The sequence below is a fragment of the Lytechinus variegatus genome, chromosome 14 (assembly GCF_018143015.1).
Source record: "Lytechinus variegatus isolate NC3 chromosome 14, Lvar_3.0, whole genome shotgun sequence".
NCBI classification, from domain to species: domain Eukaryota; kingdom Metazoa; phylum Echinodermata; class Echinoidea; order Temnopleuroida; family Toxopneustidae; genus Lytechinus; species Lytechinus variegatus.
The window spans coordinates 3,310,487-3,327,907 of NC_054753.1; the positions used below are offsets into that span (position 1 = coordinate 3,310,487).

At 36.2% G+C, this 17,421-nt stretch overlaps 1 protein-coding gene across 1 annotated transcript in view; it reads left to right on the forward strand.

The window, feature by feature from the left end:
* The first annotated feature begins 246 nt into the window (after positions 1 to 246).
* Positions 247 to 17,421, forward strand: part of LOC121428027 (vacuolar protein sorting-associated protein 13D-like) — an 88,137-nt gene continuing 70,962 nt past the window's right edge. The window contains exons 1-17 of the mRNA XM_041624602.1: positions 247 to 319; positions 1,494 to 1,690; positions 2,028 to 2,105; positions 2,825 to 3,012; positions 3,613 to 3,702; positions 6,566 to 6,682; positions 7,142 to 7,273; positions 8,336 to 8,383; positions 8,947 to 9,194; positions 10,265 to 10,433; positions 10,978 to 11,079; positions 12,410 to 12,590; positions 13,443 to 13,843; positions 14,740 to 14,921; positions 15,447 to 15,675; positions 16,442 to 16,531; positions 16,690 to 16,792. Of these exons, the coding sequence (XP_041480536.1) occupies positions 1,594 to 1,690; positions 2,028 to 2,105; positions 2,825 to 3,012; positions 3,613 to 3,702; positions 6,566 to 6,682; positions 7,142 to 7,273; positions 8,336 to 8,383; positions 8,947 to 9,194; positions 10,265 to 10,433; positions 10,978 to 11,079; positions 12,410 to 12,590; positions 13,443 to 13,843; positions 14,740 to 14,921; positions 15,447 to 15,675; positions 16,442 to 16,531; positions 16,690 to 16,792 (2,455 nt within the window). The 5' untranslated portion in view covers positions 247 to 319; positions 1,494 to 1,593. The remainder of the gene's footprint in view (positions 320 to 1,493; positions 1,691 to 2,027; positions 2,106 to 2,824; positions 3,013 to 3,612; positions 3,703 to 6,565; positions 6,683 to 7,141; positions 7,274 to 8,335; positions 8,384 to 8,946; positions 9,195 to 10,264; positions 10,434 to 10,977; positions 11,080 to 12,409; positions 12,591 to 13,442; positions 13,844 to 14,739; positions 14,922 to 15,446; positions 15,676 to 16,441; positions 16,532 to 16,689; positions 16,793 to 17,421) is intronic.

Sequence of the window (17,421 nt, forward strand, 5' to 3'; positions counted from 1 at the left end):
CTGAAAATACATATATCGTCAGCCCCGACAGCTTTATGCCTAAATGGCAATTTGTCATTTATAAAGGAGCTATATAGCCTAAATCCAATCATATTCATTCTTTTCTTTTTATTTACCCGATTTTCTGATATGTTTCCCTTCCTTTACCCCACCCCCTCCAATTTTCGCCCTTTCGTGCGAATGTACTTTGTGAGCTTGATTCGCCTGGCTATATTATAGGCTAAGTTGGGTATCTTCTAAATTAGCTTCTTCGTACCGAGACAACGCAGCGGCTCTTTGACTTTGCTGAATTAGGCGAATGTAACATTTAATTTAGGGGGTAAAGTTAGCACTTTGTTCACTTTTTATATTAATTAGATATGTATGAGTATATAAAGATTTTTTACGACTGATTATGAAAATTTCCGTTCATACCAATACTGAATATTACCATTTCTTTATAAGAGAAAATTTTGCCGAATTGTCAAAATATGAGTTCGGTCCCATCTGTTGTTTTGTGTGTCCTGTTTTAGCGTTACTTCTAATGGCAGTGTGTATCCTAATGCCGGACACCTTTAATTCATTGCTTTAAGATGACAACTAGAGGAAACATTATCAAGAAAGAAATCGCACTTGCTATTCCATATATGAAAATTATGAATATGATAAAATAATTTTATTACGAAATCTGTGGCAAGAAGCTGTGCATCGCACTTCGTCTGACTTTGGCCTAGCCTGGAGGCGCGGCATCTGGGGAGTAAAAGTCATCTACTCTATGTAGGCTTACTCCCCACTGATGCCTGGGATCCCAAGCTATATTCACCCACGTACAGGTACAAAACCTGAAACTTTTGCCCCCGAGATTTCTACTTTCCCTCTAAAAGTTCTCGCCCTAAAACATGCACATGGGGTTCAACTTCATTTCCAACCCCTGATTTCATTTTTAAAGAAGAATTCATTAAAAAAACGAGAAAAATGTTATGAAAAGAGCTTACAACCGTGTTTACATTGCCATCTTGATTTCTTTGTCTCCTACTTGGCGACAGCACGCAAATCGCGCGATTTGCGTGCTGTCGCCATACTTCTATCAGTATCAAAATTGGTGATTTAAAACCCATACCTATATCTTTGCAAGTTATAAATTCACTGCCGATTCGAAGACCTCGTTTCTGCAATCACAAGTATCGCCGCGGCTGGCGGCCATGCATTCTTGCGATGTTTTAAAAAAATATATTTTCAAATCCGTCTTGATATTGGGGTGGGCTTGACCTGTAAGATTAATTTCTGAGTGCTACTGATGAGTATGAAATCAAGCCATGTCTGCAAATGCTCCTTTTCCTGATGGTATCACTTTACCCTTGCAAGCCCACTGTAAGTGGTTGCCGGAGGCATGTTCTTGAGTCGTCCGTCCATCACATGTTCCATCCTGTTATTGATTATGTGCAGTTGAGAATCCATCTTTTTGTTTTTTCTTCTCCTGAGATTCACTATCATATTTTTGTGTTCATAACTAGGCCTATTCATAACAGATATTTGCAAATGAAATACGCAGACCATCGTCTACCAGTGATGCATCAGAGATCGTCCAGTGCAGAAGATTAGAATCAAACTGTGATGTTAGAACGGCTGGCAGCATGGGTTCTCAATACATACCTGGGAGAGTATGTGGAGAATCTCAACACGGATCAGCTCTCAATTGGACTTCTCACCGGTATGTTCATTTGTTAATTTGTTCGCTCATTCACTCGCTCACTCCCTCAAGATTGTCTCTGATATTGCATACAAAAAAAAAGATTGACAAAAGTTTATAATTACATGATCTCTCATATAAGATGAAGAGGTAGGATATTTATCAGTGTAAAATGGTGTGAGTGTAATTACCTGTAAGTCACTTGCAATGAGCAAACATTTTACAAAAGCTTTCAGCTCATTTACTGGAATTGAATTGTAATGATGCAAACATGTCATACTCATAAAATTATGGTAGCAGTCCTGATTCCAAGATTACTCACTAATCATTCCCCTTAAAAAATTATATTTGAATACAGGTGCAGTTGAGTTGGAGAATCTTCCATTGAGGAAAGATGCCTTAAGAGAATTGGACCTTCCTGTAGAAGTCAAAGCTGGTATGATTTAACTTGAATCTTGCTATATGTTACAGCCATGGGGCATAAAGCTCTATGAAAATCCGTTCTGGGCCCTGTTGCATAATGTTTGCTGGTTTAGTAACTTTGCCATTAAATGGGAACTAGCCAATCAAAAGCAAGGATTTCATGTAGGTCACCATTGGATGGTGGAGTTACCATCACGTTACTTTGATGGCACAGGGCCTAGGACTGCTTTTCTAAATTGCTTTACTTGATTTAACGAAGCAAATACCTTTTCCATGTGAACAAAATTTCAATGTCCTATGCAGAAAATTTGAATTCTTTACTTCTATATCACTTTAGGGGAAGGGGACTTGTTATCATTAAAGCTTCTTTGGCATATTGAACCTTTGGTGACTATCAGTACTATTAACATAAAAGAGAGTACTCCTATACCACTAATACCATTTCAAGAACAATCTCACAGAAATAAATATGATGAGAAAGAGGAAGAACAAGAATAGGAAGGAGTAGAGTAGATGAGTTTAGTCTTGGAAGCGATAGGTAGATGATAAGAAGGACCTTGGCATAGAAGAGTAGATGAGATGATGAGCCTCAATGCTCTGACTGCCTGTCAAGATGCCGTATTTTATCTGCCAATCACTACAGAGACTCTGTAACTCATCTACTTTGACGTTGTTCCTGAAGAAGATAATTCTCACTATTAACCATGAATCCTTTTGACATCGATCTCACAGGTTTCATCGGTAAGATCTGTCTTCAGATCCCGGTCAGACATCTCAAGACAGAACCATGGGTGATATCTATAGAGAACCTGTACCTGGTAGCTGGTCCTGCATTGAGGACTAAGTATGACGAGAAGGAGGAAGAACAGGAGCAGGAGAGAAAGCAGCAGCAGCTGGATGCTATGGAGTCGCAATGGAGGGTGAGAAGATTACCGACCTAGGGCTAGTCATCAATGATATTGCGGTTAATTGTGACAATCAGCTGTACAACATCTTGTATCATTATGTATCTTGTATGCTCTCTTTATCCTGCAAGCATTTTATTTTCATGTTTGTTGCTACTTAATCCTTATGTCTTGTGCTGTGTAATGTAGGTACATGTAAGTTGTAATTCTAGATGGTTTACAACTGTATTGCATGAAGGCTCCATTGAACTGGTCGGAGATTGAATCTTTCATTCTGTGCTGCTGCATTATCTGTATATACCAATAAGTAACCCTCATTGCTCCTGATTTTATTTTCTTAATTTAGTAGCTAGACTGATACAATAGTATACATTTTTTTTTGGGGGGGGGGGGGTAGGGGGAGAGATTCTAGATTTTTGCTATCATTTGAAATATTTCTTATTTTGGTATCTGAATCATTGTTAGTTAAGATATTTGTTCTTTATCGATGTTGACTTGTTATGATAAAGATAGATTGAAGCATTATTTCAATGTTCTTTTTTATTCCATTTGTTATCTTACTTAATGCTTTACTTATAATTTTTTCTGCATGCTTTTAACTTATGATTTTGATAGAGAAAGATAGAAGCATCTGGTCCTAACGAGGATTCATCTTGGTACGCATACTCTACTAATATCTTCTACAATGTCCTGGAAAATCTTCAAGTAAGTTTCCTCTATCTTTCAACCATAAAGATGAAACCTTGACCCTGTCTTACATGTACATCCAGTTGCGTTTGATTTGATTAATCTCAACTATATGAAAATATCCGTCATTGTCATAATTTTCCAATCGAAATTTTGCACAAAGTCCTTTTGTGAACAAGGAGGAGCACATCAAATTGCCAAGACAACATGAGGGACGAATGTATGAGTACACGTCATATCTAGAAAATATTTTGAACAAATTTGAATTTTAGATGTTGGCGTTGCTGGCCATCCATAGTTGTGGTTTATCGGATCAATTGCAACTCTTTGCAAGACGGGGCCCTGGGTTGAGTTTCGTCAACATTTGTTGTCTAAAAAGATCTCAGATCTTTTTATTTGTATTTATTTATGTAATTGTTTGTACCTGATGATGGTTAATAAATAAATTAAATTGAATTTAATTGAATTGAGATCTATCTTGCAACTATACTTGAAAATCTGACAGTTACTACTGTAACTTTATATTAGATCAGCTCCTTTATAGGGATACAAGAAAGTCGTTTTTGTTTACAGACATTTCCTCCTCTCTTATAAGATTAGTAAATGTGCTCGCACAGTCTTCACATTGCCTATGTTACAAGGCTGTTGCCTGGAAATGAAAATTTGCAACAAATGGTATTTTGCATATATCCAGGGTGCTACATAACTTTTTAGAAGCGCTTGCCCGGTCGGGCAAGTAAATTTTTAAATAATTGGAATACAATTGCCCAAAAATGTATTTCACTTGCCAAAAAAGATCTTTGAAAAAGAGAAGTTTTACCTCTTCAAAAGAAAGTTTTGCGGTTTTATAAACCATTGACCTTTTTCTCTCAATTGACATGAACTGATCTACCTTGTTATTGCATTTGTTTTTCCAAAGTGATTTTATCTTGCCTGCCATGACCAAAATTAGGGTCAATATCATATCATATCGACCTTAATTTGGTCATTCTACTGTGAGAATTTTGCTTTCTACTGTGAATTTTGCTTGCCCAATTCGGGCAAGTAGTTTTGGTCTTTACTTCAAAACACTTGCCCGATTCTAACTTTAACTTGCCCCGGGCAATCGGGTGAGTGCTTATGTACCACCCTGAAATGTCATGCATAAACAAGTAAAATGTTCTTTATGAGGATGGTAAGTATCAAAATTAATGTGGTTAACTCCAACAATCTAGAATGTTTTGACAGAAAAACATTTCCTTTGAATATTGCAAGTACTGATCAATATTTGCAGTTGAAATGATGACGTCATGAAAACTACCATAATTATCTGAATAGTCCCTTTTTGGGGGGGAGTGGGGGGGGGGGGGGTTCCCATGATGATAATAAAATGTTTATATATTTATATTATTGCACAACTTAAATGTTCATGGATTGATGTAAGAGTTGTAATTTTAGAATTTAAGACTGAAAATTACAAGTTACAGTATACTGAAATGAATGCGTTGGTCTCTTACTGTTGCAGGCCATGGGGCATGTGTCATGATACGTAGGAGGAAAATCAATGAGAGCATGCTAGAATTTGTAAACAACTTCTATATCTTTATCTCATATCAGCTTTATGTAGGTTAGTTATTGTAAAGTCCAGGTAGTTCAAAGATTAAGTTCAAATCAAGTTTAGATAAGGTCAAGATAAGCCTTTGCCTTGATATTCAAATCAAGAGAAAGGCAGGAGTAAATATTTGTATTTCTGTGAAATTGATAACAAATGGGGTCAACCTCATGTCTTGTTCACATGGATGAAAACAGTTTAAAACTTTGATTTTATGCAATGCACATGAATTACATTTAGACATGATAAATTTTGAATTATATTCATTGTTTTTTTTTTAAAGTGCTATTTCATTGATGTTTAGCATATGCAAAGGCATTGTATTGTTATGGTGTGACAAAGAGCATCAACATTTTGCATACTTTCAATTACAGTGGGACAATTTACCCATCTTTTACTTATAAACATGCATTACGTACATGGTTCACGTAGAGAGAATTGTTTAAAGTCACATCATATCTGAGTGATACTGTAGTATTTTTTATATTATTCTTTCACATAAAATATTCAAAAAATCTTCTTGTATTTTTTAGCCACTCAATGGCTAAATTTCCATGGCTCGAATTTAAAACAACCATTCTGAACATGTGATCTGAAACAAGATTTTTGCAGTGTTATTTAAAGAGTCAACTATTTTACTATTCATAATTAATATGGATAAGTCTTTAATACATACGTAAAGGGGATTGAAACATTTGGAGCAGGTAGGCTTGTATTGAAACAGAAAATCAAAGAATAAGAACAAAGAAAGTTTGAGAAAAATTGGACAAATAATGAGAAAGAATATTGCAATCACTAATGCCATGGAGATCCTCGCATTGGCAATGCGACAAGGATGTGTGATCTCACATGTAAACAACTTTCCCTTTGATGAACTATAAAATACCCCCCAAATGTATCTTTTTGCTTTTTCTTATGGTGATACAAACTCTTTATCCATGGTGTATTCTTTGAAGATCTGTATTAAATGCCCTCCTATAGAAAGAACACATAATCTACTGATAGATTTGATAAAAGAGGCAGTTTAAGTGAAATATATACTAAAGTAATGGGGAAGAGTCGTTCACAAGTGACATCACACATCTTTGACGCATTGCCAATGTGATGATCTCCATAGCATTAGTGATCGCAATATTCCAATGCTCATAACTTTCTCATTATTTGTCTGATTTTTCTCAAACTTTTGTTAATCAGTTTCTTTGATTTTTCTGTTTTCACACAAGTTATCTTGTTCCAAAGGTTTAATTCTCCTTGAATTATCTTTGGTTATTATTCATTTACTTTCTACAGTTGAAGATTAAAGATGTTCACATCCGATACGAAGATTCTACCATTCTTCCTGGCATGTCCCTTGCCTTTGGGATCACAATCAAGAGCATCTCTGCAGTCAGTACTGATGAGAACTATGTAAGTGATCCTTGAAGTGAATGTTTGAATGTGATCTTTTTTCTTTTAACCTGAACATGTGCGCACATAGGTATCTTCAATGCCAATATCATTCCCATTTTTTTGATGTATGATAAAAGACTATAGTTGATTGAATGCCATGCTTATGGATGTAGTGCAGTGACCGGGGATTGAACCGCAGACTTTCACATTTGTGAGGAGCCTTTAGACCACTCCGCTACGGCACCTCGGCTGTGATCCTGTTTACTGAATAAGAATAAATATTGCAATGCAAGTTTCAGTTGTACTTGGGATGATCTGAAAAATGCTAAAAGTGTGCTGATCAGACATATTTTTATAAGCTTATCATCATCTCATCATCTGCAGCAGTTTTCAATTTCCAATTTCATTGAATTAATGTCATTTAAATTCTTCCACAATGAATATCTATTTCATTTTTATGCGTCATTATGCATACAGTCGCCAAGGCAGACGGGTGGGGAGAAAGCCTCTGGAGGTATGAAGTTCAAGCTTGTTGGTCTAGAGAACTTTGCTGTCTATTGGGATACAGACTCTGCCCCTGTCTCGGATTTTGATCTAACAGATCTGAGGGTAAGTGATCTCAATCAAACAGATCTCCCTCTCCTCTTCACAAATCAGTGATGCATTGTGAAATCTTGTCTAAACATTGCTCAAGAAGCCTTCCAAAAAAATTTTACTCGCATGTTTACAATATATTTAAGTATCAAAGTTTTTACCCCTGTGGGGCAAAGGAAAATATTTCATTTGTTTCGGGTTTCAAAAAGTCAGATCAGTCATACATCATGCAATTAATTGCATATTCGTATTTGATTTGCTGGCCCCGTCTTACAAATAGTTATGATTGATCTGATCAATTGCAACTATGGAAAGCCAGCAACATCAACATTTAAAATGCATGTTTGTTCAAATATTTTCTAGATATGCTGTATATTCATACATTCATTCTTTTCTTGGAAATTCATTGTGCTTCGATTTGTTTACGAACAGCGTTGAGCATATTTCCGGTAGAATGAATTATGACATTGTTGGTTTTCCATACAGTTAAGGTTGATTGGATCATCACAACTATGGACGGACAGCAATGTCAACATTTGTTATGCATGTTCAAAATATTTTCTATTATGTATATTCATGCATTTCATTGTTTTCTGGAAAATTCACTGTGCTTCTCTTTGTTTTCAAAGGACATTCTGCATATTTCCTGTAAAAAAAATATACTGTTGGATTCCCTTAGAGTGATGATTGAACGGATCAATCGTTACTCTTTGTAAGACAGGGTGCTGGGCCCCATCTTACAAAGAGTTGTGATTGATCCGATCAATCGCAACTATGGAAAGCCAGCACAGTCAACATATAAAATACATGTTTGTTCATAAGATTTTCTAGATATGAATGTATATCCATAAATTCATTGATTTCTTGACAATTTGGTGTGTTCCTCTTTGTTTACAAAGGACACTGCGAATTTCCTGTCGACAAAAATTATGACACTGATGGATTTCCATAGAGTTACGATTGATCGGATCAATCGTAAATCTTTGTAAGATGGGTCTGTTCCCGTAATGCAAAGTCTTGTTTCACTATAGCAAAAATTGATCTAGCGAGTGATTACATTGTTTTGTTTGTTTTCAGGATGCGTTGATGAGTGAAAAATGCCGCACAACTAATAACCTGATCAAGGTATGTTTTATTTCATCTCAGATTCAATTAATACAATTCAGTGCTTTAATTTGTAAAATCTTGATGTAACAACCAATGTATTCTGTTTTCTTTCTTGAAACTATGATCCCCCATATTTTAATTGATAGCTTATTTTTCTTTGACAGTTAAGGATTTTGTAGGTTTGCCTTCCTTTAGTGAAATAATTGCTTAAGGGAGAATATTGTGTATTTTGAATAAGTGTTTGGTACACTGCAAATCATAAAAAAATAAGCGTCAACTTCTGTGTAAACTGACGTCCATTTGAAAAAAAGGTCAGTGTTTATTTTTAAGCTCCCATAACACAAAGCTTACGACTAATCATATTCATTTTCACAATTGATTTTTACATCGTGATCAATTTACGGTTAATTGATTGGAGTCTTGTGGTTTTATTATCAGTTACTAAGCCTGTATGTAAAAGCCAAGTTATTTATTTCCACCACGTCAAAATTTGCCTTTTAAAGTCATACAGACTTTTGTGGCCCTGATAAATGTGACATAGACGAAGTCACCAGTATTATTCATATTCATGTTATATTTAGGAACATGACTACATCATAGAACCTGTGAGTGCCGAAGCCAGACTGCAGCGGAATGGCTCGGCCCTACCTCTACGATCCCGCACCACGCCACGCTTCGTCTGTGACCTGACGCTGCAGAAGATTCCGTTATCACTGTCTGAGAATCAGTACAGAGGCATCACAGTCTTAATGAAGGAGTTTGAACGGAATGAGAAAGCAAGGCATTACAGGAAATGGAGGCCTGAATCATGGCCTGATGGCAAGGAAGGGTTGGTATTTTATTTTTGATACAATAAAGAGAACCATTAAAGGTCAATTCCACCTCAGAAAAATGTTGATTCGAATCAATAGAGAAATATCAGACAAGCACAATGCTGAAAATTTCATCAAATTCGGATGTAAAATAAGAAAGTTGTGACATTTCAAATTTTCGCTTATTTTTAACAAAATAGTTATATGAACGAGCCAGTTACATCCAAATGAGAGTCGATGATGTCACTCACTTTTTTTTTTGTTTTTTACTGTTTGAATCATACAATATTTCAATTTTTACAAATTTGACGATTATGACCTCCTTGCCAGAAGCACAATAATGGAATTCCACATGTTCAGGGAGGAATGAAACTAAATTTTACTTGAAAATGACAAGAAAATAAAAATATTTCATATCTCATATAATAAAATACAAAAGAAATAGTGAGTGAGTGATGTCATCAGTTCCTCATTTGCATACCGATTGAGGTGTGCATATAACTGTTTTGTGAAATTAAGCGAAATTTTAAAATGCCTTAACTTTCTTATTTTACATCCAATTTTGATGATTTTTTCAGTGTTATGCTTGTTGAATTTTTCTCTTTTTATTCAAATCAAGATTTTGTTGGGGTGGACTTGTCCTTTAAAGAGAACAATCCATGAGGGCATAAGAAGGCAGAATATCTTGATTAACGAAATGTAAACATTACCATTAATATGATCATTAGAACCCTTTGCATGAATTATTTTAAAGGCCAAGTTATCCTTCATCTTGCAATGTAGACATCTGGGGGTTGTTTCATCAATGCTGTCAGCACTGACTGAATGGTCAGTGCTGACTATTTCAGTCAAATCCTTGGTGCCAATTGGCTAAGAAGCACTGGCCCCTGACAGTTGCTATAATGGTAACTTTTATAGAAAGACAACTTGTCAGTGCTGACAACTTTCATGAAACGGACCCCAGTAAAGTATATCTGAAGTTTAACAGTGGGACAAAACCCCTTACAAAGCTCTCCATAATGCACCATGTCTCTACATAATGACAAAGGAAATATTACAATTTCTATTTCTATTTCTTTTCATACAGTATGAGGAGTAGGTGGCAGTTTGCCATCGACAGTATCCTGCATAGCATCAAGGATAGGAGTAAGAGAAGATCACCCAAGTTTATCTCAGAACGGATTGGTTTGATAAGACAATACATGAGTGTCTATACTAACTTCCTTGAGGAAAAGGTTGACCCTGCATCATTCAAGGTACACACATGTAGTATTCCACATTTAATTCTGAACTTATGTAGTTGTAGCAGAAAATCATGACATGAGAAAGTTTTTAAATCAAGATAATTTGTCAACATATTGTAGAAAGTAAAGAATTACAGTTTTGAATTGTATTTACAATAGCATGGCTACCTATATTCTCCCTCCACAATTCATTTTTTTGTTGGTGCTATTTGATATTTACTTATTAAGATGATTATTGATTTTATTTTCTTATGGGGGCTATTTTTAAAAATTTCATTGTGTGCTGCTTTTTTGCTCGACAAGAGATCAATTGTGGTAAATACAAATATTCTACCGTATTCTACCATATGTAAAATATTTATATTCTGTAAGTTAATATTCCTGAATATTTTGTTTGCAAAGATTTTGGTCAGCTCCAGAAAAGATGGTTGCCACCAAGCATGCCATTTGGGGATTTTAAGAGGCAAATTGGACTGTCACTTATTGCCCACATTTCCTATGCTGCCCCCACTTGTCCAAATATGTTGAATTTCTATCTTTTATGAATGTCTTGCAGACTGTGATGACACAATTTGAAAAAGATTTGTCTTTTGAAGAGATCAGGATTCTAAGGAACTTAGTCTATGGGCAACTGGAAAAGAGGATACGAAATGGAGAGGTAAATTTATGCATTCATTTATAGAAAACTTTAGGACAAGTCCACCCCAACAAAAAGTTGATTTGAAAAAAAGGAGAAAAATCCAACAAGCAAAACACTGAAAATTTCATCAAAATCGGATGTAAAACAGCAAAATTATGACAATACAAAGTTTAGCTTAAATTCACAAAACAGTTATATGCAAATCCTGGTAGGTACATGTATGCAAATTGGCAGACTGATGATGTCACCCACTCACTATTTCTTTTGTATTTTATTATATGAAATATGAAATATTCATTCTAATTTTCTCCTCCTTGTCAAGTGAAACAATGTTTTATTCTCCCAGAACATGTGGAATTACCATTATTTTAACATTATATGGTTAAGTTAGTCCTTATTGTCAATTTTGTAAAAATTGAAATATTGTATTATTAAAACAATAAAAACAAAAGAAATAGTGAGTGATGGACATCATCAACTCTCTCATTTGCATATCGCCGAGTTGTGCATTGAACTGTTTTGTGAAAAATAAGTGAAACTTGAAAATGTCATAACCTTCTTATTTCACATCCGATTTCAATGAAATTTGTTTGATTTTTCTATATCAATTCAAATCAACAATTTTCTGGGGTGGACATGACCTTTAATAAATGTTGAGAGTGGTTTCTGTTGAGGGTTACATGTACCCATGCATTGTACAGGAAAATTCATAGATGCAACTGCATGCAGATGAATGGCCTAACCCTAACCAGTAACCTTTGTAAAAACTGACATGAGAAATATGTGTATAGGCAAGAATACTCAGGCAATGAAAATTTGTATACATGTACATAAGATAATGAGGAAAGGTAAATTAAGAATAATGAAAAAAATAAGCTGTAAAAGATCAATAAAAATATATTGATATTAAATAAGAGAGTTGCTTTCCTTGTTATCATCTCACGTCTTTCACAAGTATTTCCTCATTAAATGAAAAAAATATGTGGCTTGAATGAGATGGTATCTGAGAAGTGATTGTTTATAGTGGACTTCTTTATTACTAAGGCCTCATGAGTACATGGAAACAATAATTCAATTCATATTTCGTGATTCTATGTAAATCAGGAAACATAGTGTTGAAGGATTTATCTTGAGTATTTCTGTCTCTTTCTATTCATTTGAGCAATGAATTCCTATTGTTATTGTACTCTTTGTAATTCCTCAGTCATAACTTTATTGTTCATGTACATATACATGATTTACTGATTTTCTTTTAGCTTATTATTTTTAAAAAAAACTAAGTCTGAATCAGATAAAATGAATTATAAGTGATTTAATTATCAGTATTATGTTTTGTTCTTTATTTCAGGAAATCTTTAAAAAGCCTGAGGAAGCTCAACAAGGCGGTATCATGCAGCGGTGGGTCTGGGGATGGGGCGGATGGAGCTCACAGAAGAGCTCTGAGGGTATAGAGAGTAGTGTAGATGACCTGTCCTCAGGCGTTGGTAGCAGACGGTCCCCTTCTCCTCCTCCACTTATCGATGTTGAAGGTAAGACGAGTGTTAATATCAATCAGTAATGCATGGTGATGGTGGGGGTGATTTTTTACCTGATTGCTAAGAAAGCATGAATGCTTGTAAGCAAGCAACCAGAGGACCGACAGCATAAGGTCCCCTCCGAAGGACCTGGTACTGAGGATTAATGCCTTACCAAAGGGCACTAGCGACCAAGTGGGAATCGAACCCGGGTCACCGGAATACGAATCCCCCGCTCTACCGACTGAGCTATCGCGCCTCCTCAATATGTTATAGGGCAGGTGGTAGCCCTAGAAGGGCTACAGAGCAGCGTTAGTAGCAGCTGATCCCATTCTTCAGATCCACTCATTCGTGTCGAAGGGGAGAGGAATGCTTGGTTTGATATTATGCAGTGATAGGTATGAGATAGGGCAAATTGTGCTTGCAGCATAGTGCTAAAGGTATATTGAGTGGTGTAGAATGACATGTGAGCATAGACAAAGGCATGTATCTTCCTTTTGTTAATGAGATGACAGTGATGTATGTTGTATGTATCCTCACCAGACTCGAAAGTTTCAGAAATTATTTGCAACTCATTTGATGTAGGAACTCTTTATTAATAAGTAATGCACTATATCCTTCTGGGGGCATTTCATGAAAGTTGTCAGTTTTGGCAATGTCAAAAAATTATTTTGTTTTAATTGGCTGAGAAGCACGGCTGTCTCAACTGGCTGAGAAGCACGGCTGTCTCAATTATTACATGGGTAACTGCCAGCGAGTGATGGTTTATTAGTGCTGATATTCTTCATGAAATACTACCCCGATGGTTTGACTTGGTTTAAATAATCCAGTGTCCCACTCTATATTTTTCGTCTTGAACAAACACAGAGGAACAAGAACTGCTGGACGTTCTTGGTGATCCATCGGCTGATAACAATCTCCTCCGCAGGGACCATGTCTTCGCACTCCTCAACTTCAAGCTCCAGGGGGGCTCTATCAAACTCTGTACCAACAGTCACCATGGCAACAGATCGCCTCCGTCCTCCGCATCATCTACCACTTCAATACCCCCATCATCTCCGGTGGATCCGGGGACCAGCCCACCGGACGATCCGGGGGAAAAGGAGACCATCATTGAACTGGAGTTTGCCAGCGTCAAGATGAGCTTCGAGTGGAGGCTTCGGACCAGCTCCTTCCTCTTCACCGCAAAGTTGGGGGCGCTCTTCATCCATGATGTCATGACTAAGGGCTCGCTGTTTCCAAACCTGGTAGCACCACAGCAAAAGAGGGTAGGTGTCTTCACAATGTATAATCGTTTTTAGGCCCACCTCAGCAGCTGTTGTCTTATTAGATATGATCGTAATTAGTTGTGGGTCGTCAATGTCATTTTTGTAAACAGTGTCCTTACTGGTGTTGCACTGATCAGAACTGGTACACCAATGAAAAATGAATGGGGAATCTAAACTTGTTTGTATCTAATGAATTTCACTATTCAAATTTCAAAAGAATTATTGAAACAGAACTATAGAAATACAATTTGTCCACAGGGGTACTGAATTTTCTTGCCTAAATTCATTCCACCATCTGTGATATTGTGTCATTGAATGCCGTCATCTTTGTTAGCCACTTCGCCCCATACTGGTGTTGTAGCTTAGCAATAAAGGTTCTAAACAAATATTGCACTTGTGATGTGTGTATCATGCACATCAGAATGATATGTTTGTATTTTCAAACATTAGTAAGTACATGTATGACACCAAAGACTTCTTATGGGGAAATCAACATGACCTCTTTTTGGTTACACTTCGTAATTCTGAAGGTTCTTTATTTCGTACTTCCGAAACATGCAAATTGCCTTTACCTCGATGTTCGTTAATCCGAAAACGTAAAAGGGTTTGTTAATCCGAACATTTGTGGCATTATTCCAAAAACGAAATAAGGTTCGTTAATCATTACGTTTTCAGACTAACGAACCTTCAGAATTACGAACCTCATTTTGTTTTCGGATTAACTAACCTTAGGAATTACGAACCTCACTTTGTTTTTGGACTAACCAACCTTCAGAATTACGAACCTTCGGAAATACGAACCTTCGGAATAATGAACCTTCGGAATATCCGAACTTTCGAAATAGCGAAGCTTCTGAATTACGAATGTATGTGCCCTTTTTTCATGATATCATCAGGAGGATCCAACGTTAGCACCAAGACAGTCTCATTCTTTGCTGCTCTCGCGTTCAGCATCCTCTAGTTTCTCCTATCTATCACCTTCATCCTCTGGTACGAGCATCAAGCAACCTTCATCAGACCTACCGGTCTTTGAGATGTCCTATGAATCTAATCCACCTCATTCGAACGCAGATTGCAGGTAACCATTCTGCTCACTCTCAGTTTTCTTCTCAGAACCCCTTTCTCATTTTCACTGAGAATCTGTTCTTATGCCACATTGGTATTTTGTCTGAGGCATGTAATTATTTCGGGTCGGCCAGAGTGATGGAATCTATTCAGCCAACATCATGTTCCAATGTTGCCATATCTGACCTAAAGTGTTCTTTTTGAAAAATTAAGCAATCATCAGAACATGCAAATGAAAGATTGAACTAATAAAAAGTAAAGTTACCATTTGTTTCACATTCTAAAAGAAATGTAATATTGCTCGTTTGCAACACAAATAAAAAAAAAACAAGGGGAAACTTTTTTTCTGGTCAGCCAGTTTGGTTTCCCTGATTTCACTTAGGCACCTTTGTGGTTCTATTGGATTTGTTGATATTCTTTGGACCTGAAAATCTCTGTTTCTGTGTAATTCAATGAATTCTGTGGTTTTCCATAATTTTCTGTTTCCCAGTCTTGGGGGATATTGGGAACATTAATTTCAATTTTTTTTTCCTTGTAGGCTTGAAATCATCAGCAGACCCCTTGACATCGTTTACAACCCGACAGCAATAGAGAGGGTGTCCAACTTCTTCAACAAGACGGAGGACCCTGGAAATAAGGGCCTCAGTTCAAGATCCTCCGAACTCCAACTGACGAGATCTGCTCGGATAAGGTACCAGGAGATTAAAATGCAAACTAAACAGGAATTAATTGACGCAGTTGACTTGCTCCTGGAAGGAGAGAAACAGGTACTTCGTTTATTTTTTTATCAGGAATGGTTTTCATGGGGCTCACAAGTGTCTTTCAAAGAATGCGAATGTAAGAAAGAATTGCATAGGTCAACGTATTTTGCATTTAATGCAGAAAAAGTGTGCAAATCGTGAGCTTGAGGTTTAATAGGTTTGCAAATCATTGACGACCTTTTTTTTTTAAATTAGTTGATACAGCTTATGATAAGACAAGTGCAGAATTTTTTTTTCATCTTCAGAAACATTGAGATAAATGACCTCCTGTTTGACACTGGACATTTCTCGGTAAACTATCTGACACAGGAGGGTGGGAGGATAAAGTAAGATACAGTCTATGTCTTCTTTTGATTTACAGTATAATAGCTCTGAAGATTATTATGTAGCTCCCTATCTTATAGTATTCTTGGATCAGCACCACAATACAGCCTTTCATTTATCAATTACTACAGACCAAGCAGGTCTTTGTGCTCATCCATTTCTGGCTTCCTTGTCATTCCAAAAGTTTCAAAAACTTGGGGGGAAAGATCATTTTGCTCTTGCATGCACCACTTTGTGGAATAGCCTTCCTGAAGACATTAAAAAAATGTACCTCTGTCAAAACTTTCACAAAATGTACTGAAAACTTTTTTTTTATTTTACTCTTAGCTCTTAATGCACCTTGAGCACTCTACAGAGTGGATTTGGCTCTTTATAAGTCACATTATTATTATTATAACATCATTGATTATTGTATTCTTCTCATATAATCTTTTTATTTTTTGTACAGACTGAAATCAAAAGATGGGATATACACTTTGACATCTCTGCTCCTCTTATCATCATACCTGATAACTTCCATAACAAAGATGCAACATTGGTAAGTGGTTTGCTGCTCCTTTTCTAATATTATCGGGATAATAGGATATTATGTGAAACCCAGGGTTGATGTTGGTCTTTTGATTAGTTTGTGAAATTTAGAGTGGAGCAGTTGTAACAGGAGCAAACATCGTGTCATTTGTTTTTCTGTATGTTTAGGTTGTTCTTGACTTGGGTAGACTTCAGCTGTTCAGTATAACGGCCAAGGGACGTCACAAGAAGAAGAGTGAGAGTGAGCAGCCATCATCCCCTGGAGATGAAGGTAGGATGACATATACCTTCTCAATGTCCTTTGACTTTCTATTTGTAGAAGATTCAATTGAAATGAATTAAAATGTCATGCCCCTAAAACACTGATTTTTGGTTTACAGTCTCTTTATAGGTATCTGATAAAATGTACTATGAAAATTTCAACATCACATTTATTTTGTTATCCAGTTTCTTGTTTTCTAAATTTCTTACGTATTTCTTTGTTTTTTCAGCTTTTTGTATTTTATTGCTTTATCAGTAGAAATCATCAGGGACTTTTCTGACCATAAACAAGATGAAATTGATTGATCAATAAAAGGAATATTAATGATACATTTATCAATATTGGCTAAAAACACTTGAATTTGGATTGGTTTTGAACGCATATTCATGTTTTATAGCAGTTTTAGGTCTGCATGCACTTACAAAATGTGTTATTTCAAAATCGCGTAATTGGGGGTCGCAAGTTTGGTCTCAAAAGTAGCCTGAGACTTGAAAATTAAGTTAGCGAGCAACGCGGTCAAAACATTGCTGAACATGTCAACATCTTGTTTTCTTGGTGAAGAAGAACATGTTGGTTATTATTCTCTTACATTTATAAATGAACTAAGCACTACGTGACAAATAGAGAGCGAAGTTGGC